At 40.4% G+C, this 24603-nt stretch overlaps 1 protein-coding gene across 2 annotated transcripts in view; it reads right to left on the bottom strand.

The window, feature by feature from the left end:
* The window catches only part of adkb (adenosine kinase b), a 111929-nt gene that overhangs the window by 1330 nt on the left and 85996 nt on the right, over positions 1-24603 (bottom strand). For both annotated transcript variants that reach the window (XM_079372789.1, XM_079372790.1), the window contains 3 exons: positions 11350-11385; positions 7319-7433; positions 152-238 (listed from right to left, as the gene is read on the bottom strand). In XM_079372789.1, the coding sequence (XP_079228915.1) occupies positions 152-238; positions 7319-7433; positions 11350-11385 (238 nt within the window). The remainder of the gene's footprint in view (positions 1-151; positions 239-7318; positions 7434-11349; positions 11386-24603) is intronic.

Here is a 24603-nt window from a genome sequence, read left to right as displayed (position 1 = left end):
GCTCACACGGGGTGAAAACAGCAGGCCAAATGTCACACTCATATAAACTAGAGGCTATACTTTGTTAGCTAGTTGGCCAGTATCAAAGGTTAATTGGAACTGTACGGTACATAGAAATCAAGCTGTGTAGGAGATGATTTCCAAGCCCTACCTCCCACAAAGGCGTCTCCGGCTCCATTAGTATCCACAATGTCATTCTGGTCGATGTCAAGCACAGGGAACATGGTCACCTTCTCACCTGGTATTGAGACACAGAGCAGTTGTTAATTAGATCACAATTTGAGCTTAGCATTATTATAACTTCTTTGATTGAAACTTGATATTATAAAACATTATAGGTCATTTGCCACAGCAAAGCTTTGTCAAAACTGGATAAATTGTAGTCAGTACTTTTAATTTAAGCATTGAATGGTGTAATTATTACTTTGGCAATTACTTTTGAACTAGAATACTATGTCCTACAGTGCATAAATGCTAAATAAAAGTGAAATAACTAAAAAGCATATGGTGACAATTGGACACACTGAACTTCAACTGCCTCAATTTATCAATGTGTGAGAATTTATTTGCTATATATGCAGTAAAGAAACATGTTCTGTACTCATTTTTGCAATGTCTCAAAAGGACACTTGTGATGTCATTGCATGTTTTGTTTTTTTAATAAGATGTGTTTTTTTCTGTCACTGGCACCACGTTGTTGCACAGTTACTTACTAAGCGTAAGTGTGAGCATGATGCACAACCTTTGAGTTTTCTAAATCTCGAAATAGTGAATATTGCCTATCACTTATGAATGCCCATAGTGAAATCTGATGTTGTTTTTTAAAGTTAATTGGGAGGAACACTTCTGTGGTCTAAATAAGGCCATGTCCAGCAGTGATTTGACCAAACATCCTGAACATGTCTTCACGCTGTGCTGTGTAGGATGAAAAACAATGCAACAACAGTTCCTTTGAGTTCTTTCAGTTAAAAGAGGAAACCATTAAATGAGGGTCCCTGCATTATTTTCAGTGAATTATATTGCTTCAATTATCAGTAGCATATGCACTTCAAAGGGACCTCCAGTTTAAAGGAGAAGGGTGGGGGGGAAGAAACAGAAATCCACCAGATGACAAAGTCTGGAGGTGTAGAGTGACATTAAATCAGCAACTTATGTCAGAACAATCTAAAACGCACACACGATCTTCAAACAATCTGAGGGCTCTGGTGCCGATGTGAACCATCAAAAAGGTGAAGGAGACAAAAGACTGACATACGGATAAAAGGAACACGAGGAGGCTGACAGACCTCTTATTGAGAGAAAAAGGTTGAAGTTTAAGGAGAACATGAGATAAACAACTTCAAAAAAGTTGTTTAATGAGGCTCCCTGCTAATCTAACAACGGCTCAGGGAAAAGCTGGGTGGAAGATATGACACCCCACCTTATTAATCTATTCATTCAGTTTGGTCCTTCAGAGGGGAAAAGACACAGAACCAGCAGCGCAGCATATGCTCCACACATGATGTCAAGGAAATTACTGTAATACACCAGCTATAAGGGAAAAAAATTCTTGTCAAATTGTGGTTAAAGAGGACATCTTACAAAGCAGAATGTGATTGTATTAAAGGTCGGGTGCTGAGGATGTAACAGATCAAGAGATGGATTGTGTTTTCATAATGACACATTCTCTTTTGAAAAGAAAGCAGGTGATTGTAGCTCTGATAATAAATTACAAAAAGACAAGAATCCTTTTAGGATCTGCTAATTAGCAGCATAACGACTTTACTTAATTAATGCCACAGACGAAGCTTTGAGAGTCCTCCTCCCTCTTGAAAAGATTAACCACAGTGGAAAATGTGCTAACAATAAATTACAGTTTGTCAGTTATGCCACGATGAGGAAACTCAAGTTGTCAGATGTGGCATGTTTAAAATGCGATACACTTTTGCGGCTATAAAACCGGATGCATTAAAACGTGAGGCTGCTGCACTTGTTCAGAACAGGTTTTGCAGTTCATTAGACCCCAAAAATAAAATCTAAATGCGTGTGTAAATATGCTTGCGGTTGTTAAAACAAATGGGTAGTGTCTGCAGTGTATGTCTTGAGGGAGGAGTTAGGTTCTCAATAGAAAGGAGAGAAAAATAAGCTTGCCCCACACATAGTGTTTACAATAAAACCAAAACTAATTTCATTGTCATATGCCACTGCTGTTCTTTATGCGGAGGGCTAATATGATAACATTAGCATGCTAACACTCTCTATTGGGATGGTTAACATGGGGAACATTGTAATTAGGTAAACATCAACAGGATTTTAGCATGGTATGGTCATTATGAGTTTGCTAGCATGCCAAGGCTAGCAACTTTAAGTGTGAATGTGTCTCTTAAGTATAGCATCACAGAGCTACTAGCATGGCTGTAAACGTCACATGTTGTGTTACTATTTACCAACACTTGTATCAAAGGGCTTTAGCATGACGTCTGCATATCCGTACTATTAGCATGTTTGCTCGTGCCTTGTTATTTCTATTGTTTTTGAATATGACAAGCCACTTAATTTAAAATAATATGTAGGCGTAAACATGTCTATCTGGATTTTAGCCCCTAGAGAAACATAGTCAAACATTTTGGCCAAAGTTCACTGTAAGCAGCATGAAGTTATTGATGGTATAACACAGAACTTTCTGAGCACTGTTTGCATAGCAGCATAGACACCCAGTGTTTGTCTTCCATCTATCATCATGTCCAAAGTTTGTACTTTGCTGTGAGGGGAAAGTTCACATAACCTCATTGATGCAAATTATTAAATTTGACTGACATGTTGACTCAAGTTACAGTCCAACTTTTCCCCACCCGTCTGTAACTGAGATCCAACTGGCAAGAACGGTAACCAAAAAAAAGAAAAAGAAAAAAGAAACGACTAACTCCTGCCAACACTGTCTGACTTTGTTGTTTCTGGCTCATAGATGCTCTGAAAACATCACTTTGCTGAACTCATTTCACATTTCACTGTAATGAGATCTGCAACATTATTTTCAATCAATAAAAAATCTACTGCCCTTTTTTCTTTTCATCTTCAACACTGAAATATCTTGGTTCTCAGCGTTTGGTTTGACAAAAACAGCAGATTGCTGTTGAATGTGTGGGTGAGTGGTATGGCTGTGCTTTGACAGGTTATACCTGCAGCAGAGAGAAAAAAAACTGCATTAAAAAAAACCCTCAAAAGAATTCAAATACCTCCTTCGAGTAAGCTATAATTGTGTGCTTTTGTTAATTTGCTCTTTATAATTCCCTCATTACAACTCTTGAATGGTGGTGATTAAACTTAAGAAGTTCTTTCAACAGGCGTCTCTTTGAAATGAGTATCAATTAAGTCCTTTATTATTGGCTATTCTTTTAAACAATGCCAATTCACAGCACAACACTGACTGAGAAAATCACACTTCTGTTAAAAATAGTGACTGTACATGCAAATAAGACGACCTCGGCTTTATTGGAAAATGAGCATATGGAGCGTCTTTGTGATTTTGAAATTATTACACACCACACCTGGTTGTGTTCCAGAAAACTCTATTATTGCTGCAACAGGAATCAGGTAGATGAAATAGTTGGCAGGTTCTTAAAATTAACTTTGATCCTGTCACACTGAATATACTACACACTTTCAATAATGAATATATCATTTTAAATGCTAAGCTGCTAAGGGACTGGGAGTTGCACATGACTGTTTAGCTAAAAAGACACGAGTGAAATGTTGAGTTAAAGTACAAAACATCTTTATGGGAGAAACTTCCCCTAGAATACTTCTTCTGGAACGCTTCCTGATGCGTTTCAGCCAAAATCGGATCCACGGAGAGGGAGGGAAAAAAAACAACAAAAAAAAAACAACAACGTTAACCGCTTTCTTGGCAAACGCGTCAGGTTAGGAGCGAGCTGACATTCAATCTGTTTGTTCACAATCAAGTTAGGAACAAAAAAAAAGAAGAAGAAAGAATACATATGCCTATAATTACTGTAACCACAGGCAAAAGATCATCGCCAACCAATATCTTTTCAGTCGAGACATGAAAGAAAACACTTGAATGTGAGATGCCAAGGGGAGAGAGAGGCGGTCTTTCACATAGGCCAGAATGTTAATTGATTAAGTCTTTCATGAAGAATTCAACATAAACATTTAGCATTTTAAAACACACTATTAAGATGACTGCACGTACATGTGTAAATAACCCTGCAGCGTTTTTATCTACTGAAAATCCAGACAGAATGACAAAACTTTTTGCCTTGCTGTTATCCCTCCTCACTCGGCCTCATGTGATTAACATGTATGGATCCGTTTTTTTTTTTTTTGTCGAAAATCTGCCTGCTTGGCCCCCTTGAGAGCTCTAAAACTCACAGAGGAGCCGAGTCAGGCTTTATCAAGTCCTTATCAGCGATTAGAGTGGCGACCCCCGGCTGAATAATGGTTTATTAGATCTCCTCACCGTTAAGGTTCAGGGCACAATGATCTTAATTACTGCTGTAATGGGAGTATAAGCAAAAGCCCGGCGTAGTTCAGCGGCGTCAGTGGCAGCTAAATAAAAGGGCCATTTCCCCCTGCTCCCAGCTCTTTTAGAAAGGCATGTGTGAAGCACTGGTGTGATGAAAGGCGGGTAGAGAGAGAACAAAAAAAAAAAAAAAAAAAAAAAGAACAATAACAAATTGACATCTCTTTTTGTAGAATTATACCACAGGGGGAAGGCATTTTCCAATCCTTAATCACTGTAAAATGGTTTAACATGACATGCAGAGGCTGGCAAATGATCAAATCCTGACAGGAGGACAAATTGCAAACAAAATGAGAGATCAAGTTTATTAGAGCGCCGCCTCTGGGAAATGAAAATCTTTAATTCTCTTTTTACATTGACATTTATTTGGCTGCCATGAATAGCGGTGTTCTCACACGCGCACACTCACCGATCCTGCTCTACAGACTACTGTAACTGCTCCAATGCAATGATAGCACAGTCAATGACATTTATCATGTTTGCCTTTGTAGATGACATCTGAAACACATTGTCTTTCATCCCGCCTGCATTCATCATGTATTTTATATAAAGTTCACAGCGGTGCGCGGCTCTGTCTCCACACAGGAGCAATGAGAGGAGCAGGCAGGAATTATCCATCACCTCCAGCACAATGGATGGATCCTTGTTCTTTTAACCGTCAGGGTTTCTGCTTAAAGATTCTTTTCAAATTCTCATGAAAGGAAATTTATTTCCAGGAATTCCACTTCAGAAAAGAAAATGGACGGTGCTCGTTGCCCTGAGGAGTGGAACAAAGCTCTCTGCACTGAACAAAAGTTTTTTTTTTTTTTGTAATGTGAATTATTTGCGCAGATTTGGCATATTGTAACAATATACAGTTGTGTAATTCAAGTCATCCACATGCTTTCTAAGCCTCATCAGCAATAATAGACTTGTTTGTGTTCCCTGATGTCTGCAAGTCCAATAGTCTTCCTAACTGTGCCCCAAAATATTGCATACATTAAAGGTGGTCCAATACTGATACCAGCTGAAAACTGTTCTTCACTTCTGATACCTACACATCCTGCTCCAACATGGATCTATTATAGCCGTCACTGACTCCTACTTGTTTAGAAGTAGAGAAGAAGAATCTTTTTGAGGTAACGAATCCAGCTGACAATGACAGTGTGGTGCTAGCAGACAATGTAGCGTTAGTCACATGGCAAGTTCCAGTGATCAGGCAATATCTTAGACAATATTTTTTGGGGACCTTATTGCCTTCATTCCCCTGAAAAAAGAGACAGTGGGGAGAAGAGATGGTAGACCTGTTTCAAGGGGAAGAAAACTGGAGTTGAACGCACAGCTGATGCGTTGAGGACTGTAGCCTTTGTATAAAAGGGAGCCCACTCAACTCACTGAGGTAAACAGGCGCCGGTTCGACACGAGGAATTCCCACCAATTAATGAACAACTTTCAAAGTGTGCAATGCTTCAATTTGGAGGGGTTGGGTCACCATAAAGGTTGGTTCTTGGCATTTCACAATGTATTTGAACATTTATCACACCATCGACACTCATCGTAAGTACATGGGTTAAGGTATTTGAAGGACAAGGAGAGAATGGTTTTGGAACATCTCTGGCTTTAGGTGTAAAGTCGGGTATGAGATTTTCATTGGATGCCTTCTGTGTCTGTAAGGTAAAAAAGATCTGAGCGAGCAAACAAACAACAAAAAAAGCAGCATAGACCTGCACAGGGGCATTTTAATTATGTGGGTTCATCACTACAAGCAGCTTCCCTTTTACATAACATTTACTTTATCCTTTGTAAATAAGCAAATATTGATCACAACCACTTTATCTTTTATAACACTAAGACAGATTTTCTCTGTGCAAAATGTGCATCACAGTTTACGGACACTATCAAAACACAAAAAAGCCACAATGAATTATTGATACTCTAATAATACCATCAGTGACACACTGTACAAAGCTTCACTTAAATACTCTTGCAGGCAGTATCAAATTGAGGACACTGGATATAATGTGAAGTCAGTGTCCTGCAGCGCTAACAGTCCCTGCTGTAGCTGTGCCTCTCTGCAGTCCCCAGTGATGAGTGATATGTAGGAGTCTTTACCTGAGGCCATCTCTCCTCTCACACGACTAGTCTGAACTGCAAGGGCAACGAGGAGAGACACCCTGTGGCTCTGACAAAGGCACAGGCTCCCAGCAGTAATCTGAAACTATGGTCTCTCCCAGCACCGCTTAAACCTGCAACCCCTGCTCAGATATGATGACACTGCCTTTTAACGTCCGGCTCACAAATATAACCTGAATCAAAGGAGATGGGATTGATTTGAGGACTAGAAGTTGTCAACTCCTCTCCACAAGGTCACTCTGCCAGAATTTGTAGGGATAATAATAAAAAAAAAAGAAGGATGTAAGAGATGAAGTATTAAAAATTGCTGAGGACTGGCTTGGAGACTGTCCAAGACAAAGTTAGAAGTACTTCACAAATCAATGCCTGCTCTCTGCATCCCCCACACTTCTTTTATGCTCTGAAATGACAGAACGTAGTGCAAGCGTTCTTTTTTTTTTTTTTTTTTTTTTTCAAACATCTGGTGTCAATATTGCAGGTTCACTTCAAAGAAATTACTGATAACATTCGCCTCTTTTCACTTAGCGATCCGCCATCTATTTAAGGCTGAAGTTTTTGAGATATGAGCTTTAAGCGAAGGGTAAAGATGTCCAAAAGGGGCCAAAGTTGGGATAGCTTCAAGTAGTACTTAAGAGGAAATATGCGAGGATAAAAGACCCAAATGGAAAACAAAAAACGGCCTACCGACTGTTGCAACAGTGTCGTCCTTGCCCTGGGTGAAGACCACCACTCGCTGCCTCTTCGTATTATCCTTGGGGAGGTTTTGTGTCCTCTTTGCAATCTCTGCAATGTCCTCCGTCTGTAAACACAGGAGGAGTGTTAAGTGAGTATGTAAAAGTTGAATGAATGCATCATGAAGAGCAATTTCTGAGGAGTTAATCAAACATCACAAGTGCGACTGAGAGGGGTCAGATTCTTCCAACCCTGCCAGACGGATCAAGTGATAATGAAACCAGATGGGGCTGTGAAACGGCTCAGAAAAAGATCAATAGGAGCGCTCGATGATGTTTCCATGCGGCTACAGGAGAGCTGTAAAATATTAGGATGTCATATTCCCTAAGTGAGATGAAAATAAGCGTGTGAAGATATGCTGTTGTCAGATAAAGCTAGCTTCTTGGTGCGTGTACTGTATCATTCTCTTACTGAAACAGGCCATCTCTCCTCAGCATCTGCACAGAATGGATATTCTCGCCTGGAGACGACAGAACTCTCCGGAGTGCTTGCCTTTGATCATGAGAGGGATAAAAAAACCCACACCTGTCAGTGCTACTTTATTATTAACTCATCATGATGTACTATGAGCAGGTGGAATGTCTTTATCGCCGCCTCGCAGTGGGGTGGACTCTGCTTTTCTGTAATATGGCACACTGAGGAGCTAGCATTAAGGGTCGCAGACGCCTCTAGCATCTATATCAAAGCTAACACTTCAGCACCTTTAGGGTGAGCAAATACTGTGGTTATGGGAGTAATCAGAGAGATAGGCTCCGATACCACCAAGCCACACTGGCTCATTCAAACCAATGAGCTTTTACACCTCTAAATGCTTCCCAAATGTCCTTTAATCAGCCCTGAGAGGTCCAGAGAGACCCTGGGCTGAGGAAAAATGGGTGTAACACTCTAAGTAAGTGCTAATGGCGAGGTTAATACAGAGGCTGTTAGCAGGCAATGGCAGGAAAAAAAAAGGCAATTTGTCACTGTGACTGGATGTAACCACAAGCACTCCTCCAGACACTGAATGCGAAAACCACACAAGGCTTCGGCACATTGTCACCCTCCAGTTTTATGTTCGCCAACATAAAAAAAGGCGCTCTACTCAGGTTTAGGAGCTAAAAGGCTCTAAGGGGCCAGGGGTGGTGGGGTTAGCATCATGGCTGTTGAGCAGGGCAGGCTACAGTCACATAAACACACATGATCACTTCCATGGTTTGCATTGCACAAACACTCACATGACAAGATCTTATAGTGGCGAAATGCGGCACAATAAAACAAGTGCAAAACATGAATTGACAAATGATACGGCCAATTGAGTTTACTACGGAAAAAAAGTGGCAATATTTACGATTGTGCGGCAATTGATCAGACATAAATCAACAAAGCGTGAAATATAAAAGGCTTTACGAGGGTGCTAAATTGTGTTTATGTGTTGAAGTCAGAGAGAAAGTCATCGTCTCCACTGCAGGCTGTTTGAGAAACAAAGCCAGGGAACGATTCAATTAGAGCTGCTATGCAGAGAGTTCTGTGAGCGTTTCAAAAAAGCGCATCACAATCAGACGACTGTGTTCAGATCGGTTGATTGCTGTTTTAGAGAGAACAAGGTTTTTATTTTGTGCTCGCATTGAAGAAGTGCTGATGTTTTTGTTTGTCAGCGATAATGTGATGCTATAAGTGATTCAGAATTCATTGAAAATGCAACATGAAGCCTCTTTGCCTCGAATATTGTGAAGTTTGACAGAGTAGTGAAAATGATTAAGTTGCATACAACGAGTTAAAGCTAAGCTGTCAGGAGTTTTTAGCAGGTTATGAAACAGACTGAATTTACCATTGCTGCCTCTTAATGAGCCACAAAGGCAAACAAGAACATTAATGACAACATTGATTATTTCCATAGCACGTTTTCTTTGGCGACTAAAACTGCTGTCCTACAAGGTGATTAAACAGCTGGATGCCTTCTTTACATTTTTCGAAAGTAAAGATTCACAGCGAAAAGATCGAATTGTTTGTTAAAAGAAAGCATGTTGTGTTTATTTTGGGGAAAAACACACAAACGCACACACACACACACACACACACATACATAGACACAAATCTTGCATACAGTAGCTTTAAACTGCAAACTTAACCAACTGAATATTGAGCTGGAAATCTTTCATGCAAAAACTATTTGAAAGATGCGTAATGTATCTTAAAGCACATATTCTGTGTTATATTTGAAAGCTGCTCAGAACTGTTACATATGATGTAGCACTGCTATATATCCAATCTGCCACATTACGGACACTCTGTGCCCATTCTGAACAAGTTACACACTTCACTTGTGTTATACTGCGGTACATTGTACATTATAGGAATACAATTAAAACGTGTTAACACATCCAACGATCTCATAAGGTAGGTGCACAGGGCGACACACTATTGCTTGAAAGGAAAAAATCCCTCACACAACGAGTATCACCAATTTAGTAGAAAAATCCCCCTTTTCTTTTCAATTAAATACTAGCCTTTTACATCAAATCATATCATTTAATGTCTTTAAAATGCGCACTATCAAGAAACAACGTCATTATTTCTTTTTATAATGTCTTTGTTTGACACGTGACTTGATCTATGTGGGCATGTCGTGAATTCCATTTGTATTGTAGTTGTTGTGACATGTGCACGACTTTCAAAGGACTTCTTTTTTGTTCTGATTTCGACGACACCTTCCATTGTTCTGCTCTCATATTCAACTTTGTTCTGCATCCATGAACGACGACGACTTTTCTTCCACTATACTGTTGCAACTATAGAACTATAATCTACTGCTTTAAATATATTTTTAGAGGCATCTGTATACTATATTGTCCATAGAGTAGGAAAGGCATGTATAGGGGCATGAAAATTGTTATCAGAAAAAAATACAAAACCCTGTGAACCATGAAGAAATGCAGTAAGTACAGCACACAGCGCTAATGTTATATGAGAAATCACATTCATCCGATGCAATTTTGCAGAGTGTTCTAGCAAATCAGGTTGACACGGAAAATGTCAAAGAATTGTAACTACTAGAAGAGTCCACACTTTGCCCTTTGTGTTTTTTTTTTTTTTCATGTGAGCCCCCACCCACCCTTCAACACCCCTCACCACCCTCTTTCCTTCATCCCTTCTCCTCTCTTAAACCTGTCACTGCCGTCAGGATTGCATTTCTATTCCAGTCACGTTGATCACACCGTTAGTGATTCTGGATGACAATTATTCACACGGCGCACAGCCACACATTCAAGGCAGCTCTACCTTTTTGAAAGAGAGTCGGCACTTAAAATACCTGAGCCCATTTGCGCACGCACACGCGCACGCACACGCGCACGCACGCGCACGCACATGCGCACGCACATGCGCACACACGCACGCACTCACACACACACAGAGTTTTGGATTTTAAAAATATGTTTGTGGAATATGCAAAATACAAAAACATTTAAGACAAAGGGATGCTTCATTTTACACAGAAGAGGATTTTTTTTTAAAAACTGTACGTTCTATGGGCTAGAAAGAAGTCTAATTTGATTTACATAATCTAAAACCACAGGTGGATATCATTTAAGAGACTGTGTCTTTTCAGTGTGCTGTAATGCTGAAGCAGTGAAGGGGAAAGAAATACAGTATCATCCCTGAGTGCAATGAAGATAATGAGGAGGCTTTTTAACCAGGCAACCTGATGAGCCCCGAGTCTGCAGAGAAAGGTTTGAAACCATGCCCAAGTTCTCAGCTTCCCAAGAGGCTTTTCAAAATTCAATAAATAACATCTGTAGGCGATGTTGGGTGCAGACCTAGCAGAGTGCGTCATAACAGAGAGCTGGCTGAACAAAGAAACCATGACGACTGCCAGGTTTCCATAGCAACTGCTGCAAGGCCTGGAGAGTATAATAGCACATCAATCACTGTCCAAAAAGAACTTCATTATCAGCAAAAATAAACCTTTATGGATCTGTTTAGTGTGCAATTGCCGGTCAACTCACCTCAAAGCCCAGCACTTTGGCAAATGTGGCCGCCTCCTGGAAGAGAAAAAACACACACACACACACACAAATGAGCAGTTAATTAAAGAGTCACAAACAGAGCAGAGTGTCACGCAGCAGACGTGAAGTAAAGACATCTCACTTTCCTCCTCCTCACATGTGCGGCTGTGTCACGTGAGAAGAAGGTAACCTGAGTTAGTGTTCCTCTGCCAGCTCCTGATTTAATAGGCATGCAGCCCACCCATTTAATCTATTGCCCCACTTCATCTAGTCTTACCACAGCAGCATGAGATAACACCACGTCTGCCTGCAGCCATGAAACTACCTCTGAAACCATGAATATCTGCTGGTATGTGGGAATCCCCGGCACTGCAGGCATTCAACACCCACTTTATGTTTCTTTAGTCTCTGAACAGGTGCACTTTCAAAGCCTACACCAGTGTTTGTGTAGCTTTTTGCTAGTAATCCAAAGGTCATGTTAACTTTAACATTGATTTTTGTCCTGCAAATGTATGCTGTAGTTTCATATTTTTTATTTTTAGGAGGCACAATACAAGGAGGTTCTATTAGTGTCCAATCAACTGAACATCCACTTTTTTGAAGGAACACCTAAAGATGTGCCGAAGCTACTTTTGCAAATAATAATAATAAAAAACTTGGGGAGGGCTTTAAACATGCAAAATAATGTATTCAATGTATTTTGTAGGACTTGTTTAGCTTTGTTTTAGCTTTGCACAAACTTGAACATCATAAAATAAATACAAAGGTGGATGTGTTTGGTGCGACTGCTGACGGTCAATCTTACGTTCAGCATTCTGTTGACCTTTTCTTCATACATTTGTGGTCGTTTAGTTCTGTGTATTTTGCTAAACCAATATCCTTCAAGGTTAACTTTGAAGTTACAACTGCAAATATCAAAAGATCCACCAGGAGTGCTTTTGTATCCCAATTTTCCGACACATACAGTGAACAACAAGAAGTCTGCGAAAAGACGTACAATTCAACTCCGCTCGCGCTTTCTTTTAAGTTCCTTTATCATGGTGTGGTAAAGAAGCTCAAACTTCCTATTTCATTCTTCCGTTCAACTCTTAGCTCAACTCAAAATGATGGTAGAAAAAAAACTAAACAAAAACCAAACCCAAGGCAATCCAGCATTTCTCTAACAGATTCAGATGCTGCAAATTGATTTGTGTGTAGAACTGAATGGAAATCAATGACTGGATGTCTGAAAGAGCAAGGAATAAACCAAAATCTGAAAACACAGCAGAGTGATGCAATATGTTAAGCAATAATGTTCAATATGTGATATGAATTTAATAGGCTGAGGGATGCTACGACTCTGGTTTGATCCTCTAACTGGTGTCAGAAGCTGTTGCTCGTCACTTCAGAACGATGCCACAAATCATGACGGAAAACCTTGTGCAGTAAATTCACTTTTGACCCCAGACGGGGCAATAAGTTGATGCTATGATTCTAAATAATCCAATTACGTGCTGAAAGGGGGTGGGTGTTTGTGTGACCTTGGGGAGAGGTTGACAACCTGGTCCTCAAACAGAAGGGGAGAAGATGACACGGAACAATAAGGTTACAGGTCCCTGGAGGAAAGCCTCATGGCTCCTTGCCTTGAATCAACATCACGGCGCCAGCAATATGTCAATTCATCACCCACAACACACACTCCTTACACACAGAGGTGGAGAGGCTAGTCAATTAGAACCGTGCAGCCAAGAAGCAGTTTTATAACGAGTAAAGGTGAGTCGTCTTTTTCTTTTTTTTTCCCCCCCTCCCCTTTTGCCGTTTCAATCTATCGAGGTCTCTGGTCTCACATTTGTTTTCATTTATTTACAACCACATATTGACTTTTCTCCTCAGAAATGTTCCATCACCGACCAGCATGAGGCATCTCACAGGAGACGCGAGCAGCTTGGAAAACGTCTTGTCAAAACAGTGATATTTCATCTCAAAGCGTTGCAGAGAGACATGAATAAAAGGCTGGAATAACAATGGTGCTGTTGAGCGGCACATGCCTCTTTTTCACTCTCCGTCTCTCTCTAGTTAGCAGCTTTAATATTTGTGAGAAAAGCCTTTGGAGAGAGTGTGGGCGTCAGAAGAAAAGATAATTGAAGCAATGTCTATGAGCCACATGTGTACGGTGTAATCCCTTTCAGGAATTTATTAATTTCTATGAGCTGTTATGAATGCCAACATCAAAAATATTTGGTAGCATAAGCTCAGCTAAACCTAATATATTGGTTTGATAAATACTGCATGCTAGTAAATACGCAATTACCGGGACTACACAGGCAAGCCAATAAAACTGAAATGATAGGCAATAAAAGTCACAATTCCATAAGAGGCTTACCGCATTAATATTCAGGAATTTTATGTTCAAGGCTGTGTATGTTTCACATTTGACGTGTGCTGTTTTGGTATGTTGCAGAAGACGCTTTTTCCAAGTGACGGCCCGCGTGCTTCCACAGCTGTCGCAACAATGACAAGTGCTTCAAGTGACATCTGGGCAAAATCCTCTCGCGCTCAAAAAAGCATCTCGTTTGTTCAGAGATTGCAGTGATTGCATGCTCGCCTTTGATGATCCGCGCCGACAGAGGACTGTTGCAGATCTTTTTCGGGGGGCCTGGAAAGATTTCCTCCTCCTGCTCTTTCTCGGGCAAACAAGGTAAAAGATAACAAGGCAGGCTGAGTTCATGAGCTCTCTGCAGCCATAGTTAGTATAAAGCTATCAGAATGTGTGAGATGTTGCTGCTGTCAGAGGCTTAAACAGTCAAAGGGATATTTTTAGAGAGCTTAAGCTAATAATCCACAGCCCAGTCAGGGGGGCGGGTGTCTACAATATCTTGCCAAGCAAAATGAAACAGGAAATACACACTTCATGCAAAGGGCAGTTTCCAAAGCCTCACACTTTGTTTTCCCTGACATTGTATGTGATGAGTGCATAGCAGGCCTTGTGTAGTAACAGTGTGTGCAGACAAAGGTTGTGGGTATTCTCTGTGATGCTTTGACATGCTGTAGAGTGGCTTGCAGTATGGACACTTCCGATGACAGGACAGACAAAGAAAGATTTGAAATCATTAGCAAAGGCAAGTTTATTTGTACAGCGCTGTTCAGACAAGGCAATTCACAGCGCTTTACAGACATGAAAAGAATGTACAAGTACTCGATAAAGTAAAGCTGACAAGCCAGGACTTGAACCCGCAACCCCACCGTTCCCGAGTCCCTACAGACTGAGCTAGTGCCGCACCAAGGTCTTGTTTATTGTAAAAAAAACAACCACCAATAGCTAGGTCCACTTTCCTGACTTCCTTTGTGACTATATGTTAGAAACAAATACCTGTATTTAAAAACATGACAGTAGAGGTAATAGCAGAAGTTATTGGCTCTGATCGCTGAATATTCCCAGCATCAGACCAAAGCAAGTGTTTAGTTTTCCTCCTCTGTGTAACAAGTTGTTGAGCATATGTCACAGCAGGAGTGAGAGCACAAAAAAAAAAAAAATCCAATTTCAGTGTTTCCCAAGAATCTAAATCAAAGAGCAAACCTCAGTGCTGAGGTTAATAAAAGTTGATAAGCTGAAAAAGCGTAACTCCCTCAGGCCATTCGGAAAATAGGCATTTGCTTGACCGTGTTAGCCTAAGCTGATGCTGAGGCAGAAATTGAATTGTATTTGACATTGTGCGTGTGTGTGTGTTTGTGGGGGGGGGATAGAGACAAGCTTTTTACAACAACACTTTTGTTGTCTCATTCTTCTCTCTGCATTTCAATAAGGATCCATTTCAAAAGAGATAAAAGTATTAAGTCGAATGCTATGAATGGAAAACTCATTTCAACAGTTGTATTAAGTTGGAAAAATGCAAAGGTGGTGGTGCTAATGACAGAGTGGTTAGGGTGCGCCTCATGTATGGAAGCTAAGGTCCTCTGAGTGGACGGCTCGGGTTCAAGTCCGACCCGAAGCTCCTTTTCCCACATGTCAAATCTCCACAGGAAAAAGCCTGAAGATGCATCCAAAAACAAAACAAAAGGTCAGACGATTCCTAACTTGTGCTCTGATACTCCATGTGATCAGCAAGTGTAAAAAAAAACGTGGGTTTAAGTTAGATCTTTAAAAAAAAAAGGGAAAATATCGACCTGCTTCAACCAAAAATGACAATATGAGAGTATGTAAGTCATGTAAACTGAATGTAAACAAAAACGAAATTATACAGGCCTTCGTATTTAATCATTTGCACCTTCATTTCTCTCAAAGAAGAAACAAAATGCCTTCCAATAAGTCAGATCCAAATTATTGAAACTACCTGTAAAGATGACAGATCTTATTGTAATTATAATTGATGATGCTTTTATATTGGTGCAAGGCTTGACATTGATCTTTACTCACATGACGATGTGCGATGCAAAGGCAAATGTGGAGCTATTTAGATACTAGCCTTTTAATTACTTGGATGACCAAAGCAGCATGACTCTAAACCAATCTGTTCAGATCTGGACTAAAGTGGTGGTATTTATGTGAAAATGCATCTAAATCAGACCTTGTTCATCCTAAACACACAGCGTATGTTAGACTGCAGAGTTTTATCGGTCATTATTGTCCAACGTCTGATGCACTTAGCGTGGCACCTCTTCGTCACAAAGACAAACGAACTGGATCCAGGTTCGGTTCACATGTAATTATGTCAATTATCCTCCTTACTAACAACAGAATGCTGTACCTCTTTCTTCTAATTATCACCCTAGGAACTCTTCCCCGACTTATTTATCTGTCCCTCATGCTTTTAGGTTCAAAGCACCTGCTGCCTGCAACATGTATGTTTCAAGTTTTTTGTCTTCTTACTTTCAGCATTAGATAACTAGAACATTTTAGTCATCACTAAAGCTGTCACTCTTTCTATTTGTAAAAACATCTTATAGAATTTAGTGATCCCCTCACACTCTTTTCTTTGTTACTTTGGCCATCTTGTGGTTGTAATGTTTCCCCTACCTCTGTGTGTTTTTTTCTGGTGTCTGTCTTTGAAGCGATAACAATTTGTGTGGTGTCAGTTATTCAGTCAGGTTTAAAATGTGTTTTCCGCGGGGACGTCTTTGAAAATGTGATGGTTCATCTCGAGGGACTTTATCTTATTTAGCTACAGGTATTTATTCCACGCTTATTTGTAAAGGGACAAGTATGGAGTTAATCGTTGCCACACGACGCAGCTTTGAAAAGCCTGAGGTAATTTGCCCGTTCCTACAGTAGAAGGGCCTTTAAAAAACAGAAAAGTCAGACAGAAAAAGAAAACAGAAACAAACAAGCACAACACCATAAGAAAGAATGATACAGGAAACCAACTATGATACAGGAAGACAAAGTAGAACAGGAAGAGTCAGAACATATCTTAATCTCAATAAATAAAATGAGAGAAAAGAAACCGGAAGAAGAACTCAATGTTGCTTTCTTTTTTTCTCAGCATTTTGATTCATTTCAGAAGAGATACAAGTATTCTCTTTATAGTGGTTCTATGGAGAACTCATTTCAACAGGTGTGGACTTAACTCCAATAATAATACAGTCATACAGTTGGAGGATATTAAATGTATATCTCACTTGAAAGTCGTAGAATATCTGGCTTTGTTGCTAAACTGTGCCAACTAGAGGAGAACTAATTATCAGGTCTGGTCAGATCAGATGGAAATTAAAAATCCATTACATTAGAAGCTCTTTGAAGCTAAATAGAGCTTGACTAGGTCATGGCATTTCAAATACTTCACCCAATTATCACCACTTACAGAAATATACAACAATGGCAGAGGACATGTTTTCTTCATGTTAGCGCAAGACATCAGTGAAGCGAGTCAGACAGCTTCAGTAAATGCTCAGTAAAAACAACATCTGGCATTCAACTCGAGCGTTTCCTGCCAGATTACTACAGCATACATTACAGGGTGGTGAGTGTGTGTGTGTGTGTGTGTGGGTGTGTGTGTGTGTGGGTGCAGGGTGGAGAATGAATAACTAATCAAGGCGATGGCATCAGTGGGGGGGGGGGGGGGGATTGTCAGCGCCCTTGACACGACCTCCGGGTCACAAACATGACTCCTCCTGGATGTCAGAATGTCGACCCCCAGCAAGAGTCCAGGTGAACAGGAAGCTGCCACCTCAATGATATGTGGGCTTATAGTACGATCACGCTAGCTGATAGCACCTTGCTCACGCTGGTTTGGAAGGAAGGCGGCCGCCTGCTACTGTGCTGGACAGATTAGGAGGAATAAATCACCTGTACCGAGCAGTCCTGGAGCTCCCAGGAGAATGCAGCAATCCTGCTCAAGCATGACGTGCCACAAACATGAGGGTAAACACACGCCAAGGAACACACTCCACTTTTACTGCCTCTGGGAATTTACTCAACAACAACTGATGGCATTTCACTTTCCCTTTTACGGAGCCATTAAGTGGCATGTTTCATCCCTACCTGCTTATTTCTTCTTTTTTTTTTTTTTTTTTGTATAACATCGGAGAGATTGTACAGGTTCAATCTCAAAGTCAGTTTTTCATTTTGCACCGACAGATCTACATCTGACACTTTAGCACCCTGATGCATCACCTAAAATGTATCTTCTTCTCAGCGTCTCTCTTAGGTCTTGAAAGTTGTCGAAAAAGCACACTCAACTGCACAAATAAAGCACACCTGCTTAAATTTTGTATTTAAATAACTCCATTATTTCCCCCTCTTCTTTATCACACTGTTAACCAGATGGTGTATTGTTGTGAGATAGAGCATTTACATTTGCAAAACCTTCTGCAGTGCATAAGATGGTTTTAATTTTCAGCTTGTATCAAACCCCTCTGCTAGCCCCAGGATATGTTCATTATATAATGCAACGCTGTACACTCCAATGTCACTTGTGCTTAGAAGTGACATTGGTTTTCTTATGCCCTCAATCCAAATGCATTAAAAGGGAATATTTATTCAAACGATGAGCATATTTTTCAATATTGGTTCCAACATGATCCAGCTGCACAGATGTTCACGTGCAATAAACTCAATATGTTTGAAGGCTGAAAGGTTGTTCCGTATGAAAACAGCCTGCATAATGTGTCCCTGTATGTTTTGTGAAGTTTAACAAAGATTTATTTTGGGAATTTTTATGCTCCCATTTTAAAGATGGGACAGCGGATAGAGTCGGAATTCAGGGACAAAGAAAGTGGGGAGAGACGTCAGGAAAATGAGTCACAGGCTCGGACTTGATCCCGGGATGTCCGCTTCCAGGACTACAGCCTCCTTACACGGGGTGCATGTCCTAACAACTCGGCCAGCGGCGCCCTGATGTAGACCACTCCTATTATTATTTTAACGGTAGTTCAATTGGGTGGGGTTCATGATGAAAGCAATGCATGCAGACTGGAGCAGTACTGATCTCAGGAATAGTATGTGAGTGTGCATATGCTAATGGTATACAAAAGGCTAAGGAAAAATAGTATAAAAAAAAGAAGATGCTTTTTGCTGGGCTGTACGCTGCAGCAATTCTCCTGCTTGCCTAAGTGCATGTAAATGTCAACATTTATTTGATCTATTTAAAGCGAGTGACTAAGACACCCTGGCTGGTTGATGCTAATTAACATGAGCAAAGAGCAGTGTTCAAACTATTCAGGTAGCAGCTTTTCATTTGTAGCTTTCACTGGTTACGATGACAAACACTGCTGATGGCAATTCATTTCAGCAGTAGGTAATTAATGTGAGTAACTTGACGACGGGCCAAAACTCATCAGTTGTTTGGATTATGTGCTTTATTCAGTTCACAGCCAAACAGCTCAAACTGAGAGTAGATCGCCTGTCTAGCACATTACATCATTTCATTATCAGGAGTCTCATACTCCATTATTTTTTTCTTCTTAATGTGCAGCTGCAATTAAAAAAAGATGCTGAAGATTTACCGGCACATTAGCTCTGCCTCAATATTGTCTCATGAGTAAGCATCTGGAAGACAGGAAATGCTGTTTTGTGGGTTTTTTAGGCACAGAAAGGTCTTGGAAAGTGATGCCTAATTGTAAAAATCGATAGTGTTTACCTACTTTGCGTCCAATCAAATGTGTTCTCATCTTTTCAAGTCCAGTCTTCCATACACATAACATATGAGCTAGCTAGCAGCCATCCATCCTCATTGCTTTCATCTACATTCTTAAGTTCAGCCGCAATGGTTCCATTTAACACCAGTCATAAAAGTCCCTCCAGCGCTCCCTGTATTGAAAGATACATACAGTACATAACTATACAGAACAACATAAAACACCAATGTTTGACTTGTAATGTCAGCAATACAAGCTCAAACACTCAATAATTTTGAACCAGGGTCAATAGTTTTTCTTTCAATGAGTCGAAAACAGATTGAAAAACGCTTCTGGAAACATACACAAGTTTTTATTTGGACTTTGGCTCCAGTAGATATCACATATTAAAGGACAGATTACAATTTGGCCCAATAACCTGACTGGGGCAGCTCCAATGCCAAAAAAGAAAAAGCAAATAAATAAATAATATTCTACTGACTGATTTTTCATCAAACAAAATGAGATGTGTTTAATGGCTGGACATTTCTACTATTATAGAATACCGTGTTTGCCAACTGTTCAGAGTCAGTAGTTATAAATTTGACCAAATTCATTAGACTGTGCTCCAAGAAAAAAAAAGTGCGAGGTCGACCTACTCTTTCATGTGACCAATTTCTACAGTGCCCTTGCATGCCAGTCCATTAAACAGCCATAGCAACAGCCTGTGCTCCCATCTATCTGCGTCGGCCTCCAAGGGCAGGAGAGCGTTCTCTTAGCAAGCCCACAGGGACGGCAGCAGCACCTCCAGCACAGGTCCAAAGGTTAAACAATCGGAAACATGTGCAGTACATAAATATCTCCGCAGATAGCAATCTCAGCATGGTGAAAGCAGCGTTTGCATAAGGGACTCAGAACAGAGGATGTAACCTCAGATCACAGCGAGAGGGAACGGGCAGGCATTCAGACGGCTTGGTGGGGCTAATGGAAGCCGAGGCGGCAGTGGTAGCAGCTTATTGCAGGGGGGAGTTAGTTATCAGGCTGATGGCCTTATCAGCACAGAGGGTCTCTATCACACATCTCACCTCTGGGCTGTAACAAGGGGTCAACAAACAGCGTCAGACTGCTAGACACTGGCTATCTCACAAGGGACAACACTGGACGTAGTCATCATGGTGGATGAATTTGACACTTTTTTAACTAGTTTTATAACCCTCATTCATTTCTACTCAGCTTATTTTATACTTTCTTTTTATTTTCCAACATACAAAAGGTAAACCGTTTTCTCCCACTAACTTTGAAAAGAAAAACTTTGAAAACTTTGCTTTGAAAGCAAAAAGATGAAGTTCAGGTTACTTCATTACCAGCAGGTAAGAGTCACTTAATACAACACAGACAATACACCTCCTAAGTTCACCTGAAAAATTAGCTTGAGATCATGAAAACAAGCCTTGAGCTCCTTTGAGTGTCCTCAAGTTAAGTCTGACTTCTGCTTCAGTTCGTTTCATACATTGTTTGAACGGTTGTTTTTCAGGATGCAAGACTGTTTTTTAGTCACCCATAAACAGCAACACAACTGCAATCTTGCGAACAGCAATTAGGGGATATTTTCAGGGTCAATAATGTATCTGTAAGTTCAATAAAAGATGTGTTGTGGCGCACTAGCTAGACAAAGAATCGTTAATAACTTGTTTAGATAGTTTTAAATGTCTCCTCGTTTAATTTCATGCTAAAGGATTTTAAAGAAGTTTCCTTCATGGGTAAGGGGAGCCCACATTCATACTCTATTTGTTTCATTACAACTCTTTTCGAAGCTTTTAAGGTAGGAAGAAAAGAGTGATATTGCATTTTCCAGCTACTATTAAAACAGTAAAAATGTGAGTCTATGGCATTTTAAGCTGTTTGCTTACGCTGCAAGTGACTCAGTCTAATCAAACACACCTCCATAGTCCTGATGAAGCGGAGAAGTTTAAACGACTGTTCATGTGTATCTACAGATGTTCCGTCAAGCTCTTATTTCAAACGTTGTTTAACTTGTAATATTCAACATTTCAAACAAATACTCTTTTACAGTCGGAGAGTTTCCATTTCTATCTTACTGTCATATTAATTAAATCCAAATTTATTTTCCTCCTGTTTTGATTCTCTTTTTTTGTGAATAGATGCACGCACTTTGGACATGTTTTTAGCACAAACTCTGCTGCAATAAATGACCTTTGAATGCCGAAAATTAATACAATTTATTTATTTTCCCTCGGTCATTGTGAATAGTATGGCATGAAAACTCTTGACAAGGTTCAACCAAACTTCATCTGAGTCTGTCAGTATCTCGCAGCTTATTATCCACTAAATTCAGTAGACGTTTGGTTGCAGGCGCTGAAGACAAAAGGTCAAGGAAGCAAACTGCTTTTTTTTTCTGCACTGAACTGTCGAGAACAGTGACCATGCCCTCCTGTGTATAATAAATATATGAACAGTTGGCCTGCTCTATTTACCCCTTAATGAGAAACAAAGATCGGCTCTGGAGGGACTCGCATGCTTCAGACAATGAAAAACCCAGAGAGAAAAAAAAGCTACCCGACAAATTCAAACCATTTGTGTACACAGGGGACATGAGAGCTTTGTCTCTGGATTGGCCAAAACTGTTGATGTGGCACAAGATGGCCATTTCCCAGATTAACAACTGTGTGGAGGGCAGAGGACTTTTTTACTTCTTACAGTACATCACTTTTTTTTCTCTATTACTATTTTCATTTTTTTTTAGCAGAATTGCATGAATTGAATCCCGTCATTGAATTCTTGCATTTTATTATCTAAAATGTAATGTATGTAACATTTTCTAAATATTCTTTACACATTACGACACACCTCGAAATCTTGCTCCTGATTGAAATGTTTTTGGGAAATTGCAGTGCATTGGCGCTTGTTGGCCACCGTATCTTTTTCCTATTTGCATCTTTGTACAAAAGCTGCTTTATAAAGACAGTGGAGTTGATAAACCCACGATAAAGGATAAAAACAACAATTGGAGCAGTAAAATGCAGACACTTTGAAACTAAACACAAAGATTCCATTAACCCTGGCTTGGGACACACTGAGTTGGTGTCACGGTTGGTTAGCTCATGCTTGTTGATTGTGTTTTTGTCATTTTCTTATTCAGAGCCTTCCAACCATGACAGGAATAAGGGAATCCTCCAAATAACACTGGAAAACATGACTGTATGGCCTGGACTGTGGGAACACAATCATGAGCAGACAAGGGCCAGGCAAGTCCTCCTGCCAACTCTGTGTGGATAAGAGGATTGGAGGGGGGGAGCGGCCAGCCAAACTCAGAGCAGCAGTTAATTTGGGGGGAGGACGGGCACGGGGAACCCATCGGTGTTCAAACTTCTGAGTCCCTCAAGCAACGAGCTGATATCCTGCACTCCCTCCTGCTGTGACAGAAATATACTGGCCTCAGCGCCAGCAGAACGTGGGCACTATTGATCTGCTCCCAGTGCAATATCTCCTCTTACATCCATAATTATTCTCCTTCAGAGGACTCCACCGTGTGCCCCGGCTGCCCGACCGGCTGGCTGGCTGGCTGGCTGGCTTTCCATCCGCCCCCTTGTTAAAGATGCTGTATGGTCTCACATTTCACGTTGCACTGCCAGAGACCCCCCTCTCCTAACCCCGACATTTTCAAATATTTCATGGTTCAATCCCAGGGTTGGGGAAGGCGGCTTGGGCACGGCACAATTACAGTGGTTAGGCGGACTCCTCTGGTGGAGCCATGCTGGCTCCCAAAGTACCATGACTTGCAAACAGACGGGCCAGGAAAAACAAAGGAATGCTGGAGGGGATCATTCTTCATCTGTACTAAATCCTCTCACTACCTCGATGCACACAGGGAAAAACTGATGGTTTAATTGTAGCAGATGCAGTGACTCGTAGAGACACTTTATTTGACATTTGATTGAAATGGTTTCCCGACCTCTTTGTGTGTAACCCTTCAAGGCTCGACTGTGTAACTTTTTCAATGAGAAATAAAAGATTTATTTTACAAATAAGAAGTTGAATTCATGAGCAATAAAACGCTCCAGTGCTCATTGTTAATACACTTAATCCTCACTGGGGAATGACCAATGATTATTAAGCTAATTCGAGACAATGTTAGGGCAAACTTTTAGTACATAGTGTGTGGATCGATATTATTGAGTCTGTTTGTGAACTTGCTTTCTGTAGCACTTGTTCTACACAGAAGACTGACAAAATGTTTCGACTGTTTTAATGCAAAATCGGACTAAATGTTCACACTTTCCCAGGACACTGGTTAGCCGTTTCCTGCTGGTGGCATGGATGAATTGGCTCCATGCTTCAAGGTGATGCCCGTTTATTATAGGACCGAACACCTAATGCTGTGACTGCGAATACAAATCATCATTTTGAAGAGTTTGTGACGCTTAAAAAAAAAAAAGGTCCTTGCTGCAACTTTAACTTCCAGACTGCCGAACGATGATACAAATCATTGTTCAAATGCTGGATGAGTTGATATTGTCTAATTCCATTCTGTTCATACAATGGCTGCTCCTGTATTTCTCGTAGCACCAGTTAAACGTGGTACATTTTCTCTTCTTCTTCTTTTACATTTTTAATGTGTAGTTAGTAATCAGCAATTCAAATTAAAGTGAGCATTCGCCCATCTTACTAAGAAGGTCCTTGGTTCATTCACATACAAATAGAATGGATGGATGGAGATGAGCCGAGCGTTATCATAGGTGTTAAGTGGGTGCATGAGGCATGTGTGTGAACCTTGACCAGAAGTGTAATGGGAAATTATAAATCACTGATGTCATTAAAGCAAGAAACTCAAGACTATATTAGAAACCTTGCCACAGGTCGTGTCAGTGAGTTGTGAGCTGTTAAACTAATTAGCGGTTGGGGAAAATAAACACGGAACATACTTTTGTCTTCTACACATCTTGGCTGTTTTAGAACCATTGAAATTGTTTTCAGCAAATAAAAAAAACACACACACACAAATGAATTCAACAAACCAAAATAAGACGAGACAGCTTTTTGCATTTCACAGATTATCAAAGCTAATGTGCGCTATGACTCATCACACAACTCTCTGACTGTACGTCACACTGAAGGTCAGTGTACTCTGGCTCTGAACGGAAGGCATGTGACTCATCACAGAAATAGCACATTCAATTAAAATTCAGTTGTGAAAGACACAAA

Source organism: Symphodus melops (assembly GCF_947650265.1).
Source record: "Symphodus melops genome assembly, chromosome: 21".
NCBI lineage: Eukaryota > Metazoa > Chordata > Actinopteri > Labriformes > Labridae > Symphodus > Symphodus melops.
The sequence above is the reverse complement of the archived record's forward strand: the minus strand, read 5'-3'. Positions and strand labels throughout refer to the sequence as shown.